At 41.0% G+C, this 18,236-nt stretch overlaps 1 protein-coding gene across 2 annotated transcripts; it reads left to right on the forward strand.

The window, feature by feature from the left end:
• The first annotated feature begins 6,629 nt into the window (after window positions 1-6,629).
• Window positions 6,630-17,784, forward strand: itgb6 (integrin, beta 6). Of its 2 annotated transcripts, XM_029459737.1 has the most exons (15): window positions 6,630-6,684; window positions 7,028-7,107; window positions 7,303-7,501; window positions 7,587-7,833; window positions 7,968-8,133; window positions 8,280-8,441; window positions 8,655-8,750; window positions 8,990-9,079; window positions 10,323-10,457; window positions 11,698-12,115; window positions 12,202-12,424; window positions 12,910-13,004; window positions 15,199-15,315; window positions 15,402-15,568; window positions 16,470-17,784. In XM_029459737.1, the coding sequence occupies exons 1-15, from the start codon at window positions 6,630-6,632 to the stop codon at window positions 16,566-16,568; spliced, it is 2,349 nt and encodes a 782-aa protein (XP_029315597.1). In that variant the 3' UTR covers window positions 16,569-17,784. The 2 variants fall into 2 exon arrangements, with proteins under 2 accessions (XP_029315597.1, XP_029315605.1); XM_029459745.1 differs by lacking the exons at window positions 15,199-15,315; window positions 15,402-15,568; window positions 16,470-17,784 and adding an exon at window positions 13,527-13,592.
• Window positions 17,785-18,236: the final 452 nt, after the last annotated feature.

Raw genomic sequence — 18,236 nt, forward strand, 5'->3', positions numbered from 1 at the left:
AGGAATATACATACGCAGCACACACACATGTCAATCAAGTGCCTATTGTAAGGGCATCAGCCCTTTGAACATAAGATACATGCCAAGTAGAGGCTCTCTCTCTTTCCTCTCATCCGCTCTGTCTCTCTTTTAATTCTCCACAGCTGAGGGGACACATGGCACTGATCCCTTGAGAGGGCCCAAGGTCAGACTCGGGGCACAGACATTAACCAGGGGAGGCCTGGTTGTGGTATCCAATATCATTCATTTAGTGTGATACACGTCAGCAATTCAACACATGGGACGCTTCCTGAAGATGCAGACGTGTTGCTCTCAATACTGTACTTTCCAAATGATTTCAAAAGTGTTACAAAGATAATAACAAAAAATTGTGTTTATCTCGCTGCCTGACTAAATACCAGTGGTGGAAAGTAACATTTAGTCAAGTCCTGTACTTAGGTACAAATCTGAGGTTTACTTGATGTACAGTTTCAGCTGTTCGTTTTCTTTTCATGTTACTTCATTACAAGAAAACCTTTTCAGAGATTGATTTAATGCTAAAAGCAAATTTACGAGAAATAACAAATTGCTTTCCAAGTATAGTTGAATACAACACTTTATTGGAAATATAACAAAGGTAGAGCCACTTGTATTTAACAAAGCAATATAAGGTCACACAGAGTTATAGAACAAGAGTATTTAGTGTTACTCCCCAGTTCCTATTATTTTAACAATAATATCATACTCATCAGGCTCAATACGTTTTTTCCTTCTTAGCTCATGAAAAGTTGACACCTAGTTTCAAAGGACAGTGATGATATTTCTCGACACATATGACACCATTGCACATCTGTCAATCCTGGAAAAGGGATGGCTCCTCTGGTACTTTTTTAAATTTTATTCTAGGGACAGCAATGTTATTTAGTCCATCACTTGGGGTTCAGAAATATCCAGTAATATCAACAATAATTGGATGAAATGCTCTGAAATTTTGTTCAGACATCCATGATGCCCAGAGGATGAATCCTAGCGACTTAAGTGATTCTCTGACTGTAGTGACACCATAATGTTGACTTTGTAGTTCTTTATGGAAAATCTCTAAAGATTGGATGGATTGCTGTGAAATGTGGTACACGCGACACATCCATGGTCCCTGGAGGCTGAATTGTAAAATCTTTGATCTCCTGACTTTTCATCTTTCACCATCATCTGGTCAGAATTTCCTTTTTTCCTTTGCTTTGGTATATCACCCAATACCTGCAAAGCTAATGCATTCCCATCAGCTTCAGCTGTACTTGTGTTTAGTGCTAAGTAGCCAATACTAGCATGCTAAGACTCCAAACCAACCCGGTGAACATGGTAAACATTGCTAAACATCAACATGCTTGATGTCATGTTAGCATGCTGATGTGAGTGTTTAGCTCAAACACAGCCTCAGACCAACTAGCATGCTGTAGACTACTTTATATCTAAACCAAGTGTCTAATGATATAGAGTGTTGCATGTTGCACACATTGTAAAGCCCTCTGAGACCAAAGATTGTGATTTGGGGACTATGTATTGTTCAATTATTTTATAGTGCAGGCCGATGCTCCATTATTTTTGTTCCACTCACATACAGTATATCTCAAAAGTGAGTACACCCTTTAGATTTTTACAAATATTCTGTTATATCCTTTCAGGGGATAACATTATCCTACTGAAACTTTGATATAACTTAAAGTAGTCAGTGTGCTGCTTGAATAACAGTATAGATTTATTGTCCTTTGAAAATTACTCAGTACACAGCTGTTAATGTCTAAACAGCTGGCAACAAAAGTGAGTACACCCCATAGTGAACATGTCCTAATTGTGCCCAATGATGTTGTTTTCCCGCCCTGGTGTCATGTGACTCGTTAGTGTTACAAGGATTCAGGTGTAAATGATAAGCAGGGCTGTTAAATTTGGTGTTTTGGGCACAATTCTCTCTGAATGCTGGACAACATGGCACCTCATGGCAAGGAACTCTCTGAGCGGCTGAAAAAAAGGATTATTGCGCTTCACAAAGATGGCCTTGGCTATAAGAAGATTGCCAACACCATGAAAATGAGTTGCAGCACAGTGGCTAAGATCATACAGCGGTTTTCCAGGACAGGTTCCACTCGGAACAGGCCTCGCCAGGGTCGACCAAAGAAGTTGAGTCCACGTGCTCAGCGTCATATCCAGAGGTTGGTTTCCAAAAATAGACGTGCGAGTGCTTCCAGCATTGCTGCAGAGGTTGCAGAAGTGGGATGTCAGCCTGTCAGTGCCCAGACCATACGCCGCACACTGCATCAAATCGGTTTGTATGGCCGTCGCCCCAGACAGAAGCCCCTTCTGAAACCGATGCATAAGAAAGCCCGCAAACAGTTTGCTGAAGACAATGAATCCAAGAACATGAGTTACTGGAACCATGTCCTGTGGTCTGATGAGACCAAAATAAACCTGTTTGGGTCAGATGGTGTCCGGCGTGTGTGGCGGCACCCTGGTGAGGAGTACCAAGACAAATGTGTTTTGCCTACAGTCAAGCATGGTGGTGGCAGCATCATGGTCTGGGGCTGCATGAGTGCTGCCGGCACTGGGGAGCTGCATTTCATTGAGGGACACATGAATTCCAATATATACTGTGACATCCTGCAGCAGAGCATGATCCCCTCTCTTCGGAAACTGGGCCATAGGGCAGTTTTCCAACATGATAATGACCCTAAACACACCTCCAAGATGACAACGGCCTTGCTGAAGAAGCTGAAGGTTAAGGTGATGGACTGGCCAAGTATGTCTCCAGACCTAAACCCAATTGAGCACATGTGGGGCATCCTCAAGAGGAAGGTGGAGGAGTGCAAGGTGTCCAACATCCGTGCGCTCCGTGATGTCGTCGTGGAGGAGTGGAAGAAGATTCCAGAAGCAACCTGTGCAGCTCTGGTGAATTCCATGCCCAGGAGGGTTAAAGCAGTGCTAGATAACAATGGTGGTCACACAAAATATTGACACTTTGGGCACAATTTAGACATGTTCACTATGGGGTGTACTCACTTTTGTTGCCAGCTGTTTAGACATTAACAGCTGTGTACTGAGTAATTTTCAAAGGACAATAAATCTATACTGTTATTCAAGCAGCACACTGACTACTTTAAGTTATATCAAAGTTTCAGTAGGATAATGTTATCCCCTGAAAGGATATAACAGAATATTTGCAAAAATCTAAAGGGTGTACTCACTTTTGAGATATACTGTATACATGTGTGCACCTGCATTCCAGCCATACTTCTGTAAGAAGGAGGCTGTATTGCAGCACTGACACTCCTTCTCTTGGCTTCCTCCTCCTCCTCACTGCAGGAAGTAATTGAACTGGAACAAACATGTGCACGTACACACGCACACACAATCCAAACAAATCATGACCATTACTTTGAGTCAGTAGTGTTGTGCTGCACTTCACACCTGCTTTAGCCTCTAGAGCGCAACACTATCATATCAGTCAAGTCGTCTCTTAATAAAGAAGCTGGCTCCTGTGGAGGTCTCACAGCCAGCAGTTGTTACTGTCACTCATGATCATCACAGCCTCCCCCTGCACACACACACACACACACACACACACACACACACACACACACACACACACACATACCGGCAAGTTGGAGCTTGTGCAAACACCCACACATGACCCCAGTATGCATGCACACACACTCACTCACTTGCAGATGCACACACACACAAAAGCACACATGAGACAAGGAGCATGGGCAGCAGGGTCACCCTAGCGCCATGCTTCATAAAGGGCGCCGTTACAATAGGTTTACTGTTACTCTGACGACTGCCGGGATACAATAGGACTGAATGTACTGGCCTGATGCTCCTCCGCTTCTCTCCATTTTTCACTTGATGACAAGGAAGACAGACTGAGACGAGACAGCATGAAAGCAGAGGACGCCCCTGAAGGTTGGTTGGCTCATTGCAGGGTTACAGTAATGTGTACCATTTCTATGTATAGGAAATGTGTAGTGCTGGGAGCGGCATGTGGGGAGTAATTCATGGATTGCTGAATTTTTGATGGGACTGATTATCTTTCAAAAACATGCCGTGATGTGCTTCTAATGCTACTGTCAGATATTTTTTTATTTCCCTGAAACCTAACTGAGAGGCAGCAGGTTTTAAATTTAGATTAAAGTCAGGTTGAATGTGAGAAACTATGGTGCAACTATGACAACTTATTACACCTTAAGCATATATCTTGATCATACAGGACATGAAATCAACTTCAAAATCAGAAGTTACAAAAAAATGATGTTTGATTGCATCATACTGAGATATTTCTTGAAAGATTCATAAAATAAGGATGAGCAGGGAGGAGAGGAGAGGAGAGTAGAGGACAGGACAGGACAGGAGAGGAGAGGAGAGGAGAGGAGAGGAGAGGAGAGGAGAGGAGAGGAGAGGAGAGGAGAGGAGAGGAGAGTACAGGAGAGGAGAAGAGAAGAGAGGAGAGGAGAGGACATGACAGGAGAGGACAGGACAGGAGAGAACAGGAGAGGACAGGGAAGGAGAGGAGATGAGAGGAGAGGAGAAGAGAGGAGAGAACATGACAGGACAGGAGAGGACAGGAGAGTACAGGAGAGGACAGGGAAGGAGAGGAGAGGACAGGGAAGGAGAGGAGATGAGAGGAGAGGAGAAGAGAGGAGAGGAGAGGACATGACAGGAGAGGACAGGACAGGCGAGGACAGGAGAGTACAGGAGAGGGCAGGGAAGGAGAGGAGATGAGAGGAGAGGAGAAGACAGGAGAGGAGAGGAGAGGACATGACAGGACAGGACAGGAGAGGGAGATGAGAGGACAGGAGAGGACAGGGAAGGAGAGGAGATGAGAGTACAGGAGAGGACAGGGAAGGAGAGGAGATGAGAGGAGAGGAGAGGAGAGGAGAGGAGAGGAGAGGAGAGGAGAGGGGAGAGGAGAGGAGAATAGAGAGGAGCTGTTTGTGGGGAGACTGGCAGACAAAAAATGAGAGGAATTATCGTAAACCAAAGGAGGTACAAATAAAATGGCAATTTCACAGACCGACACTTCAAGGAGGCTTCTGGGTAAGGTGGATCAAAACACAGAGAGCTGCGGAGAGAGGGGTGTCATTTAAAGAAGAAAGGAGGAGAAGAGGAGAGGGGTGAGAGGGATTACTGTAATGGAGGTGTGGAGGTGGAGTTTGGTTTGGGGTGACAGATGGGACTCATCCAAATCCAGAGGGGTGTGGTGCTGAATTGTGAGATTCCTCTGAGTTGGGACAAGCAGTGATATTTGCGCTGCAGCTGTCAATGATTCAACACCTAAGAAGCTCCACCCTCCTCCCCCTTGTATGATACACAAAACACATGCACACACTCACGCTCCTATTTCATATCTTGTGGAAGTCCTTCATGCTCGGTTTTGTCTTGAGTCAATCATCAAGTTGAAAACATTCTTGTGCGACAGTAACAATGATTCACGTTCTTGTGTCATTACAGATTAACGTATCTTCGCTTATGGTGTCTGGGAAATAGGGGTATACAGAGTATATTTGCTTATGGCGAGGCCTGTCTGTACTTTATTATTCCTCTTCGACCAAAGTTCAATGATTAAGCCTTTTTATCAGAGTGAAGCTTTACTTAGCTGTATTTTAATAATCTATTTTCTTGGACTTAAATGTGTACCCAGATTCAAGTTTATTAAGAATTACTGTATATTCATTTGTGTGAAGAAGAAAACAAATCAAGTGTTCTATCTATCTAACAATTTATCTGTATATCTATCATAGGCTCACTTGTACAGAAATACTCTGAGCCTTTACTTAAAAGTACCAATACAATAACAAAAAATATGAAGTCCTACATTCAAACCTTTACTTACCTAGTAGAAGCAGCTACATGTACTTAAAGTATCAGAAGTACTTAATCTGCAGAAAAATGTCAGAAATATTTTAGATATATAATAGAACTACTTTACAATTTGGAGGTTTAGTCCAGGGAATTGAGGTTCACACGATAAATCTGCTTTTTTTGTAAGGAGCCACAAGCTTAAAAGGGAACCACTGGTTTAAATGACTTGCATTCAATTGTATACTAGACCTATATTTTTTTTTATGTAAAATCCTAATCTGGAAAGTAATAGCTGTTAACTAAATGTAGTGGAGTAAAAAGCACAATATTTATCACTGAAATGTGTTGGAGTAGAAGTATAAAGTGGCATTAAATAAAATTACTATTACACTTAGGCCCATATTACGGTAATATCATTTTTTTTCTCTTTTTTGTTGAACTTAATCTGATAAATGTTCCGCATTAGATTGTTTTACTCTCTTTTATTATTAGACAACTAAGGGGTTAAAAACAAATCAGTTAGCTGTCAGCATGTCAGCATTTGGCTTTGATTTTTCCTCCTCGTGCCCGCCTCGCCTTCTCACCTGGACGGAAGTGAACATAAAAGGCAGTGCAGGTAAAAGCAGCCTCCTCCTCCTCTATCCAGGTAGTGCGGGACAGCAGCGCTCCCCTCTGTAATCTACTTTCGGCTGAGGAAAGAGGGCATGACGCTGGATATGTTTAACTCCTGTAAATATGAGACAACTTGAAATATTCTTCTTCTTCTGTTTCCTCAAAACCAGTAACCTCGCGGACTAATGGGGCTTATACTGCTGAGCCTGATTCTTCGGTACTGGATCAACACCGTGGAGGGTAAGCAGGATTTAAATCAAGGGCAACACGTTTATAATGCGCAAACAAAGAGCAAGATTTACTCAAGAGCAAGACCATAAATGCTGTGTTGCTATTTATGACTGGTGTTTTATTGTAAAAAAGAAACGAAAAAAAAAAGCCTCTTTTTGTGCAAGCAAAGCCATTTCATTATTTTAACTTTATCACAGAGTTATACATGTGAATAAATGTAGTACATCTTACATTAAAGTCAATAAACCTTTTACACTTCAGATCTCTTCCCTGAGAGACTTTTAATTGCTGCAGGAAACTCTGGTCGGTGTTGACATGCTCAATAACTGTGTACTGTGTTCATGTGCTGCAGGATCATGTTCAGCTGGCAGCGCTGTGACCTGTGATGACTGTCTGCAGCTCAGTTCTCACTGTGCCTGGTGCACACAGGAGGTACGCACAAAATACAAGCAGATGGCCATAATGCACAAAAAAAAAAGTATGGTTTCTGGGCACAGGTGAGCAAAATGGCATTGCTTGTTAGGATTTTGCACCCAGTGATGATAATACATTATGGCATACTATAAAACAATATCAATCTTCCATCTGAAAACAGCAAAACATGTGACTTTTTCCTTCACCTCTCAGAATTTCACAGACTGGTTTTCAGTCAGCGAAAGATGTGGCACATTGGATATCTTACTAGAAAAGGGATGTGCCAGTGACCAGCTGGAGTTCCCTGTTTCTAAAGGTCAAATCCTGCAGGATCGCCCACTCGGAAAGAAGACCGGCAACATTAACAACACTCAGATCTCCCCGCAGAAAATGGCACTCAAGCTGCGCCCTGGTACGCAACCCAGCGCATGAGTTGATGAAGTGGTTCCTCTTTTCAGACAAAAGGTGTTGATTTTGTTTCTGCCTTTTTTGCGCAGGCAATCAGGTGACTTTCCAGGTCAAGATTCAGCACACGGAGGACTATCCTGTGGACATCTACTACCTGATGGATCTGTCAGCATCCATGATCGACGATCTGGCGAAGATCAAAGACTTGGGCTCCTCTCTATCTAAAGAGATGGCCAAGCTCACCAGTAAATTTCGAATGGGCTTTGGCTCCTTTGTGGAGAAACCTGTCCTGCCTTTCATCAAGATCACAGAAGAAGAGCTGGCTAACCCCTGCAGGTATACAATAAATATTAAAACATGTCCTTCAACAACATCCTCTCTTCTGATGTTTGAAACCTCCACAATGTTATTTGATATCTGAGAGAATCATATTCTTATAATCGTTGTTTTTGACTTCTGCTTTGTTGCAGCAGTGTAGGCTCAACATGCGAGCCAACGTTTGGCTACAAACATCTCTTGTCTCTGACGAGCAGCAGTGACAAGTTCAACAAGATAATCGCAAAGCAGCGTATATCTGCAAATATTGATTTGCCAGAGTGTGGCTTTGACGCCGTCATGCAGGCAGCTGTTTGTGGGGTAAGATTTAGTTTTTAAAATGAACATATGAACTTAGATGTTAGTTTGTGACTCTGTCTTGTCAACTTCATTATTTGATTAGTCAGTTGAGTTAACCCCCGATGATATAAAAAGAAGGATGAGCAACATAATGTGTCTCCTGATAGGACAAGATAGGCTGGAGGAATGATTCCATGCGTTTGCTGGTGTTTGTCAGTGATGATGACTCACACTTTGGGATGGACAGTAAGATGGCCGGCATCGTGATTCCCAACGATGGGCAGTGTCACCTGGATGTCAACAACGAGTACTCCATGTCCACAGTGCAGGTACGTCCACAGAGGTTTGTCTTTTGAAAGACTTTTTGTTATCCTGTAATAGGTGTGATTTAAAAACGTTTTAAACCCATTTATGAAATCAGTTTTATGACTTTCATGTTTTCATTGACATTCATTTCATGAGTAATATTAGGGTCGTCTGTGATGATTCGTCCCCGCCGTAAAGCACATTCACTGTTGACATTTCACCATTTTTTCGGCCAGGAGTATCCAACTCTCGGTCAGCTGATTGATAAGGTGGTGGAGAACAACATCTTACTGATATTTGCTGTAACAGAAGGACAGCAACGAAACTATAAGGTAACAACTTCTTTCCATAAATGTATTAATTCCCAGGTGCAAACTAGAGAAGTGTTTGTGTGAGCACAATGTTTACTGAGGTTGGCTTGATTATTCATGGAGCTACATTCTCATTCAACCTGTTCGAACTAGCCCTCTTTTCTTCTGCACTTTCCTTTGCCTTTGGGACCATGAGCCACGTCTGCCCATCAAATGTCTAACAGGGACTTTAATGTTTATCTGATTTTCTTTTCTCCCAGAACTATGCAAATCTCATACCTGGCGCCACAGTTGGAGTCCTGGCGACAGATTCGCGGAACATCCTGGAACTGATTGTAACCTCCTACAAAGTAAATAAACACTCTTGGTGATCTGGACGGTAGGCTGTGTGTGTGCAGTGAGAAATAATTATAAAAGTGTGTTACATTTAATTGAATCCAGGTATATGACATCTTAATGTTTTAACCAAAACACACACATATGAACATAAAGCATGCAAGATGTAACACTCTGTAAATGTTATTTATTTGAGAGTCAACAGTCAGTATCGCTACCCTCATCATTCCTTCTCATTATCTTGCTTTTCCTCTTTCATTCTTTCTTCTATTACGTTTTTCCCCTCTGCCACCCGGTGCTTTGCATCAGCATGTTTGACATCAAGTCTCTGCTTGTCCCAGCTGTTTGATCTCCTCGTCCCTCCTGACTTTGACTTGCTCTTTCTTCCTCACTCTCTCTCTATCTTTCTCTGTCGGTCTACCTCCTTCACTCCTTTTGTAAATCCCCCCTGGCGGGGGTGACTGTTGGCAAGTCCTCTACTTAATTGATCAGCTATGTTGTTAAACCCCACATTTAGTCTCTGCCACGTTAACCTCACTGAAGACAAGAGTTCTTGTTATCACACTGATTGAAGATAGTTTTGGTTCTTAGGGGGAATAAAAAACAAACAGAGGCCTATTTAGTGGTAGAAGACAGATTTATACTTACCTGCAATTCTGGATTAATGTCCGTGTCTCAGTGGATAAATATTTTAGCCACCCCACTTTAAATTCCCTGCGACATGAATAACAGTTAAGTCTTTTGAATCTGTTTAACCTACTTTGCTTTAATCCATCTTCAATTGGGTGTATCCCATAAACGTCCCCATTTTTTCTTCTCCTTAGCAACACTGAAGGCACAGTACAATTACAGGCCTACAGGAAACACACAATTAACCCTCTGTGAGCACCCAGACAGTCTGTCACAGAGTTCATTAGTCAGACAAACACAGTCTTTCCTCCAGCTGAGGTTATTTGTCGCCCTTTCCTCAGGTGCTTTGTAAAGCCCAGCACACCTGCGATTGTGACTCACCTAAGAAGAAAGAGTGAAATATGTGCTTTCAAACTGTTTCAGCACGCTACAGGTCAGCGCAGGGTGAAAGTGTAATTCCATGTAAAGCCCTGAAAATCCCACTCTATGGTGATAGAAGTCAGTATATTGATTTTATGGTGATTTATGCTATTCTGGGTAGAAACACCTTTTGTTTAGTGCCAGATATGTGAAGTCAATTGAATTTCCATACAACTGGTGCTGAAATATATGTGTACTGTTTTCCAGGAACTGCGTTCAGAGATCGAACTGGAGGTCCTTGGAGACACAAAAGAGCTCCAGATGTCTTTTACAGCCATTTGCCCAAATGGGACCGTCCTCTCTGATCTGAAACGCTGCTCCAACATCAAACCTGGAGAGACGGTCAGCTGTTTTCCTCTCGATTGGTCTTTCTCTATATTTGTATAGCACCTTTCATACAGGCTAGTGCAGTTCAAAGGGCTTTACATGTGACTGACAAACTGATAAGGGTGTTAAGAGAGTAGAAAGATAGTAACAGTAAAATAATTCGCAAAAATGTTTAATAAAACATAGAGCTATAAGATGATATAAACTCTAAATTAAAATGATAAAAGTTAAATTAAATACATAAAATGATCAAATACTAACTAAAACAAAGAGAGAGAGAAAAAAAATAAAAAAGACTTGATAGTCATAAATCTGTCCAAACAAATGCCAGGCTAAAATAAGAAAGTTTTTAAGTTATGTTTAAAGATATCAGCACCTCCGCCTCCTCTCAGAACCTGTTTGGAGCATAAAAGTGAAAATCTGCTGCACTGAAGGTTTTATTCCTACACTGAGGAGAAACTAAAGGTTTTGTGACAGAGGGCTTGCTGGACCTTAATGGTTTATACATTAAAGGCATTTCAGAGAAATGTCCAACATTCTCTGGTTCCAGGTGATTTGCTGCTTTTCTTTTCTTATATGTTAGTAAACTGAAAACCTTCTGGGTTTTTGTCACTGTTGGTTGAATAAAACAAGAACTTTGATGACATCTCCTTGAGCTGTGGGAAATTATAATGAACATTGTCTTTCTATTTTCTGATATATTATTGACAAAATGATTGATCAATAATCAAGATTATAATCCACAGAATCATCGATAATGAAAATAATCGATCTTTGGAAATAAAACGATAAAGCTTTATTTTTCTTATTGGCAACAAAATCAACAATGCGTGAGTTGATCTCAATATTTTCTGACTTTTCTAGCCTGTCTGTATCACAGTTACAAAGTTAAATGTTTCAGATAAATCATTTCCTAAAACAGCTGAGTACTGAAGTAGTACATTTAAGGAAATGTTTCGCAGAATATTTTCAGAGGCAGATGAATCCACATTTGGTGCTCTATTGAGTATGTATGGCAGCAGGATGGTGTATGTGGGATTAAGGCAAAAGGAACTACAGTGCCACTTTTCTTCTTAATGAAGGAACGTGTCACCCGGTGCAACAGTGTGGCTCATTAATGTGTTCTTGATAGGTTTTGAACAACAATGGATCTTCACAGAGGAATAAGCTGTATCAGGCTACACAGGCAAAACTTGTTATGATCAATTCATTGTGAGTTCTAGTCTTTTCATGGGACTTTCTTATTGCTTCTCAGGTGGTGTTCAACGTGTCTGTGGAGCTCCCAGGATGTTTTTCGGGAGTTCGGCACTTCTCCCTCAAACCGGTTGGTTTACAGGACAGTCTGGAGGTGGAACTGGAGTCTCTTTGCTCATGTGACTGCCGGCAGCCTCCTGAAGCAAACAGCAGCCAGTGCACCCAGGGCCAGGGGGCTTTCCATTGTGGCGTTTGTGTGTGTCAGCCGGGGTTCCTGGGAGCGGAGTGCGAATGCAATGAGGAAAGCGCTTTGTTGAGCAACTGCCTCGCAAACAATGAGTCTGAGATATGCAATGGTCAGGGGCAGTGCTACTGCGGACAGTGTGTGTGTCATCCATCCAGCTTTGGACGCATCTATGGACCTTACTGCGAGTGTGACAATTACTCCTGTGTTCGCTTCCGTGGGGAGCTCTGTGGAGGTGAGTCATTACACATGATGAATGTTTTTTAATTATTCACAGGTTTTTGAGTTGAGCCTGTTGCTTTAGTGATTTTGTGTTTGTAGGCCACGGGGTGTGTGACTGCAGGGAGTGTCACTGTGAAAGCGGTTGGACAGGGGAGTATTGCAACTGCAGCTCCAGCACTGAGGCATGCACGTCAGAGGATGGCGCTCTCTGCAGCGGTCGGGGGAGATGCGAGTGTGGCCACTGTGTCTGCTCTGTACCTGGGGCATCTGGGGACAAGTGTGAGAAGTGCCCAACATGTGGAGACGCCTGTAGCTCTGCAAGGTGAGAACACATTCAAGCCATCAGAGGTGAATAAGGATGTAATGTAGAGGCTTTTGTCGGCCTTACCTCTGTAATTGTTTTTTCTTTACCTGAACGATATAAGATGTTGTCTCCTCGCGCCACATGATCCGTCTGTTCTTTTGAGTACAGGCGGATCAGGTTCTGGTTCCCTTGTTCACATGTGTCTACACCTTCCATGGGACATCAAAAGGCAGCTAATGTCCCCAACACAGCACTAAGAGATTTCCCTGCACTATTGTAAAGCAGCTGTCAGGGCCATTTAATACCACTGTTATAGGTTAGACTGCGGGCGATAGAGAGTGAGTGAAGCCTTGGGAAAACTGTGATAAGTGACCAACACTGGGACTTCTTTGTACTCACTGTGTGAGTGATCGAAGCCTCATTAAACCTTAGCTTCCGGAAGGGTACTGTATCATCTCTAAGGAAAACCTGACCTTTTGTTTTTCCACTTGTTTTAACACCAGGAACTGTGTAGAGTGCCATCTGCAAGATAGTGAAGATGCTGAGATGTGTGATCAAAAGTGCAGTGTCCCTAAAATTTCCATCAACACAACAGCAGGTAAAGGACTCCACAATCTACCTGTTCATCTGAGAGCCACCAACCACTTTACAGTTTCTGCTTCTTTTCTGCTTAGACAGTAAAATATATTTAATAGACTTTTATGCATCATAGGGCTGCATTTGAGAGGCTGAAAACAGCATGTTCTGACATTTCTGCATGAAAAATTACTTTAAGAAACAATCAATTATCAAAATAGTTGGCTATTCTGTTGTCCGACTAGTCAGGTAGTCGAACAATCGTCGCAGCTCTCATGTATCACATGTGAACAAAGGCTTTGCATCTGTCAAACTAAAACTTTAATCACCTTGCTTGTTCCAAATCAGCTAGTTGGAACTGTGTGGAACAATTACATGATAAGATCATATATGATTTTGCATATAATAAAACAAACAAGTATTGCAGGTCATGTCAGTACAGTGTGAAAAACAACATGTTGATACTTGAAACTTGTCTCTAATATTTTGTTCCCTTCATGTAACATTAACGGATAATGTCGTTTTGGGCGTGGACTTTTGAAAGAAATGACTCTTCTGCGTTGGTGCCTTCAAGAGCTAACGGGAACCTTTGTAATCTGAAACTAACAAAATAGCCCTCACAAAGCAACCATTGTTATATAAAGAGTTTCCATGTTGTCTTCATTGCTTGTCATCCAGGTTTGTTGATAACATACAGTAGCAGAGGAATGCATGTGTTTTGCCAGCCAATCTTGGATGTCAGGGTTTCTTGGAAGAGATTAACAGGGAGGAATTTTCCAAACAGTCCTTGACAATGATATAACACTGACAGCAAACAAGGTCACTAAATCTTCTCTCTGAAGGATCTTTAGCAGGTTTCAAGTCTGTGCAATGAATAATGCATGCAATTAAATCTGTGGATAACGAGAAGGAAACAACTGAAAACAAATTTTAATAAGCTAAAACATTATCTCATGCCTCAAAGTTCAAATAAAGATCTTCAAAATTAAAGTTACAGTATTAAAGTTGCCATAGATAACAATTTTGCTTTAACTTATCATTAGGATGTGTATGTTGATTTCACAATGTAATGGCTGTAGAATAATGACACCATCAGCATTTTTGGTTCCCAATAAACCTCTCTTTGAAATGCCATTCAGCCTGCCGGCAGGTCGTGTTTCCCTTTCACAATAAGAACAATAATACCAGTATTGTTGGTGCCACTCTTGCTGTTTTCCTCAGAGCTTCTTAGCAAATGCTCTCTGTTAGACAGTGATGCAGTGTATATGTCAAGGGCTTTTATTGTGAAAGGCAAACACGACCCGCCGGCAGGATGAATTGCATTGTAAAGCGAGTTTTATAGGGAACAAAAAACGGCAATCGTGTAATTATTTTACAGCCTCTACATTGTGCAATCAACACATACTTCATAATGATACGTTAAAGCAAAAATGTTGTCTATTGCCACTTTAAGTTTTCATCAAGCAGCTAAATTTTGTTCTTACATTTTTTATTATTATGCTCTAAAATCAAACTTTGTTTCTAAATAATTAAAGAACATTTTTCACAGGAAGTGCACCGACATTAACGCTTTATAAATTCACAAAATGTAATAATAAATGTCTTTATACACTGGACTCTTAGCTCGATCACTTACCGGTACTGTACTTGTGCTGTAAATGTTTGTTGTTGCTGGATTTTGTTCTCTCAGCTCAGTGTTTTTGATAGTGGTATCAACACAGGGCCATGCTAAGTTTCCCCATGGGTCAGAGATTTGGAGGAATGTTGACCTGCATCGACTCGGGTGTCTCTCTGAAGCCTGTACCCCCTCACACTAACACAACACCATCCATGCCCATTCAGGCAGCATCTGACAATGGGGAACATATTATTTACCTTGTCGTACAGGCAGAGCTATTGTATTGCATGTGAATAGCCAAAGGACCCTGTCTTCCTTTATAGAAGAGATTATTTTAAACCCGCTATACTTGTGCAAGCGGAGAGGTATATCTGATTATCACAGAGGATTTTCAAGCTTCAGATGTGAAAACACAATGGGGTGGTCCACACACACATGCACACACACCAGATTGTAGTCTTTGATATGGAAATCACACTGACAGCACAACAGAAGCGAGTATATCCTTTTACATTCACAGCACAATGTCGAGAGGGAAGATGATATATGGCGGATTCATGCCGTCCTTATGGATATGTATGTTCACATTTTCTCTCAGATTATGACAAGAGCCCTTCTATGCAATGCAAGCTGATGACGAAGAATGAGTGCTGGATCTCATTTAATGTGGTCGGAGATGAGACGGGGACCACCGCCTACGATCTCCAGATGTTCGGTAAGTTTTACAACAACGTGGAAAACAGATAAAACAAAAGGGAGAGTTCTGGTGTGAGTCTCATCTCCTCCTCTGTCCTGTCCCAGGTTGCCCGGAGCCTCCCAACATCCCCATGATTATTCTGGGGGTCTCCCTTTCCATCGTGTGTATCGGTCTGATCCTGCTGGCTGTGTGGAAGGTGCTGGTGTCGGTCCACGACCGCAAAGAGGTGGCCAAGTTTGAGGCTGAGAGGGCAAAGGCAAAATGGCAGACGGTAAGACGTTGATGTTGTTTAAAAGACAAGGCTGATAATGTTCTATATTTGTATAATTATTTGTCTTATTTTCATTTTGGCGATAGTCATGCTCTAAGTTTTGGAACTACAGTTCCCACAATGCTGTGGGAGATGTACGCAGGATGTACAATGTTGCCATGGAGTCAGTTAATAAGCTGTGGGCTACAAATAGCCTATATTTGTTTGCAAATTGGTACCATTAAAAGTTTACAGAGTTATTAGTGGTTCCTGTTTGTAATATACCTGTGGATGTACAGATGTGCATTACTTTAAAATGTTGACATTTTGATTCTGAAGCAAGTTCTGGAGTTACTGTTGCTTTTTCTGTGATTTCTAAGTGGAATTAAGGACATTTTTTCACAATGACATTGAAGAAAATGATATCCACGGAAAGTGTGATTCACACCGAATCTAAAAACTTGCATCATGTCTGTTTGTTCAGATTTGACTGAGTTATGAAGTATGAATGTTGATGCAAATTGCAGCAATCAGGCACTAAGGTTTTGAAAGTACCTTAATTGCCTCATTCATTTTCACCTCATCTACAGCAAAAAATAGTCCCCAACATAAACACTATTTACTTCTCTATAAGTAACATTTGGTCAAAACTAGAATGCCCAGCTGATTTAGGAAATTACTGAGTCTTTTTAGAAAATAATAGTAGTCTCAGTGACCTCTGTTTAAAGATTTACATTTTCAGTGGCAACAAATGTGTTTGGGACTACAAGCCACAGTCTGGCTGGTATTTAGGGATGGACATTTGTGCTGTCAATAACAAAAGTCAAAAATATTTTAGCCTTAATGTTCTTGTGAGCCATTGTTTCATCTTGATAAAGAGATTAGGAATGTTGATTTGTATTTTTTCTTTGTCTCTTTTCAGGGGACCAACCCTTTGTTCAAAAGCTCAACGTCTACATTCAAAAATGTAACTTATAAGAAAACAGAGAGAGAAAAGATAATTACGCTGGATCACTACTGATGATAAACTGGAGGCAAACCAACATCTGAGTGCACTTAATGGTGTGTGTGTGTGTGTTTGTGCGAGTGTGTGTGTGTGTGTGTGTGTGTGCGTGTGTGTGTGTGTGTGTGTGTGCGACAGAGGGAACATTTTGTACAAAAATGTGTTTTTGTACAAATCTCTGTGTTGATTCAGAGGTGTTATACATAGCACAGTAGACAACACTGTGAACAGACAAACACTACATGATGATTTGCTGCTGTAAACGTGCACTGTACTGTTAAACACTGCACTTTCCTGATGCATGATCCTACAAACTTAAACGTTGTCTACTGTAACATGCAGCTTGGAAAGGAGGAGTCTACACTACGAGTGGTCTACTACTGAAAATTATTATTATTCTATAATATTATATTGTAACATTATTCTAATGAATGTATACTGGTGGATTATTATGATTTTTTTTTAAATATTATGTTTGTTTATTGTTTTATTGTAAAGTAAGGCGGAGCCTTCAATGTTGATAATTTAGTTTTTTTAGTGGCATGGCACATAAATAAAGTTGAATTTTGGCTTTTTTTGAAATGATACTTTCAGCAACCAAGGTTAATTATAGTTTGCGATGTGGTTCTCAAAACCCATGACACATATTGATTACATTTGGAGCTAAGAAACCCAATTTAAAGTTAATTTGTTTACAGTATGTCAGTGAACTCTGTCAAAGAGAGTCATCCCTGTTTTCTCTCTTTCCAGACCAGTGATCTAATAGCAAGAAAGTGTATTTACTCAAGAACTGTTTGGATGTACTTTACTTGAATTTTTGCAATTTCTCTCAATCCACTCAAGTCCTAGGATCTCTTTGCACTTCTAGGCTCAAGTACAATATTAGATGGGTCCTGAATTATTACGTACTCTCATGGCCCGGTCTTTTAGAAGAGATCTGTGTTGGAAATGTAGATCTAACAACGTTATCATTGTGTCTTAAATTGTGCTCTCATGGTGCATTAAATAAAGTTGTCTTTCCTCAAATTACCACATAAAGAAAACAGATAGTCTTCTGGTGTAGGAGTATTGGTTGGTTTCTGGGTCTCTTTGCAAAATATAACACAGCTGTCATCTATAGTGTTAGAGGCAATAGACTGTGAAAACAGTTGTATTTGGTCTTCTGTGGCTCTGGAGGAGGGACTGTCTGTCAGGATTTCTCAGCCGCTGCTGCTTTCAATTTTTGTGAATGTGTGAACCCAACTGCTGTAAAAATAAAACATTGCAAAAAACTACAATCCTGCATTGAAAACTTTACAGTAAGTAGTATGAGCCAAATATGGACTGTTTAACATTGACCCTACTTAACTTAAATAAAAGTACAAATGTATTAGCTTCAGACTATACCAATAGTAAAAGTGCTAAATATGCAGAACAGCCCATTTCAGAATAATGTATAATATAATATAATATTATAATTATTGATGCATTAATGTGGTCATCACTTCAACATTGCAGCTGGTAAAGATGAGGCTAATTGTAAGTAGTAGCCGACACTGCTAGCTCTTGAATGCCCCCCTTATCTTATCTTGCCTTTATCTGTAATAACACATCGACTTTTCTTGATTATCTTTTGTATCATTAATCTAAATCTGCAAAGTAACCAGTAGCAATAGCTCTGCAGTGAAGTAGCAGAAAATGGAAATA

The sequence above is a fragment of the Cottoperca gobio genome, chromosome 3 (assembly GCF_900634415.1).
Source record: "Cottoperca gobio chromosome 3, fCotGob3.1, whole genome shotgun sequence".
Taxonomy (NCBI): domain Eukaryota; kingdom Metazoa; phylum Chordata; class Actinopteri; order Perciformes; family Bovichtidae; genus Cottoperca; species Cottoperca gobio.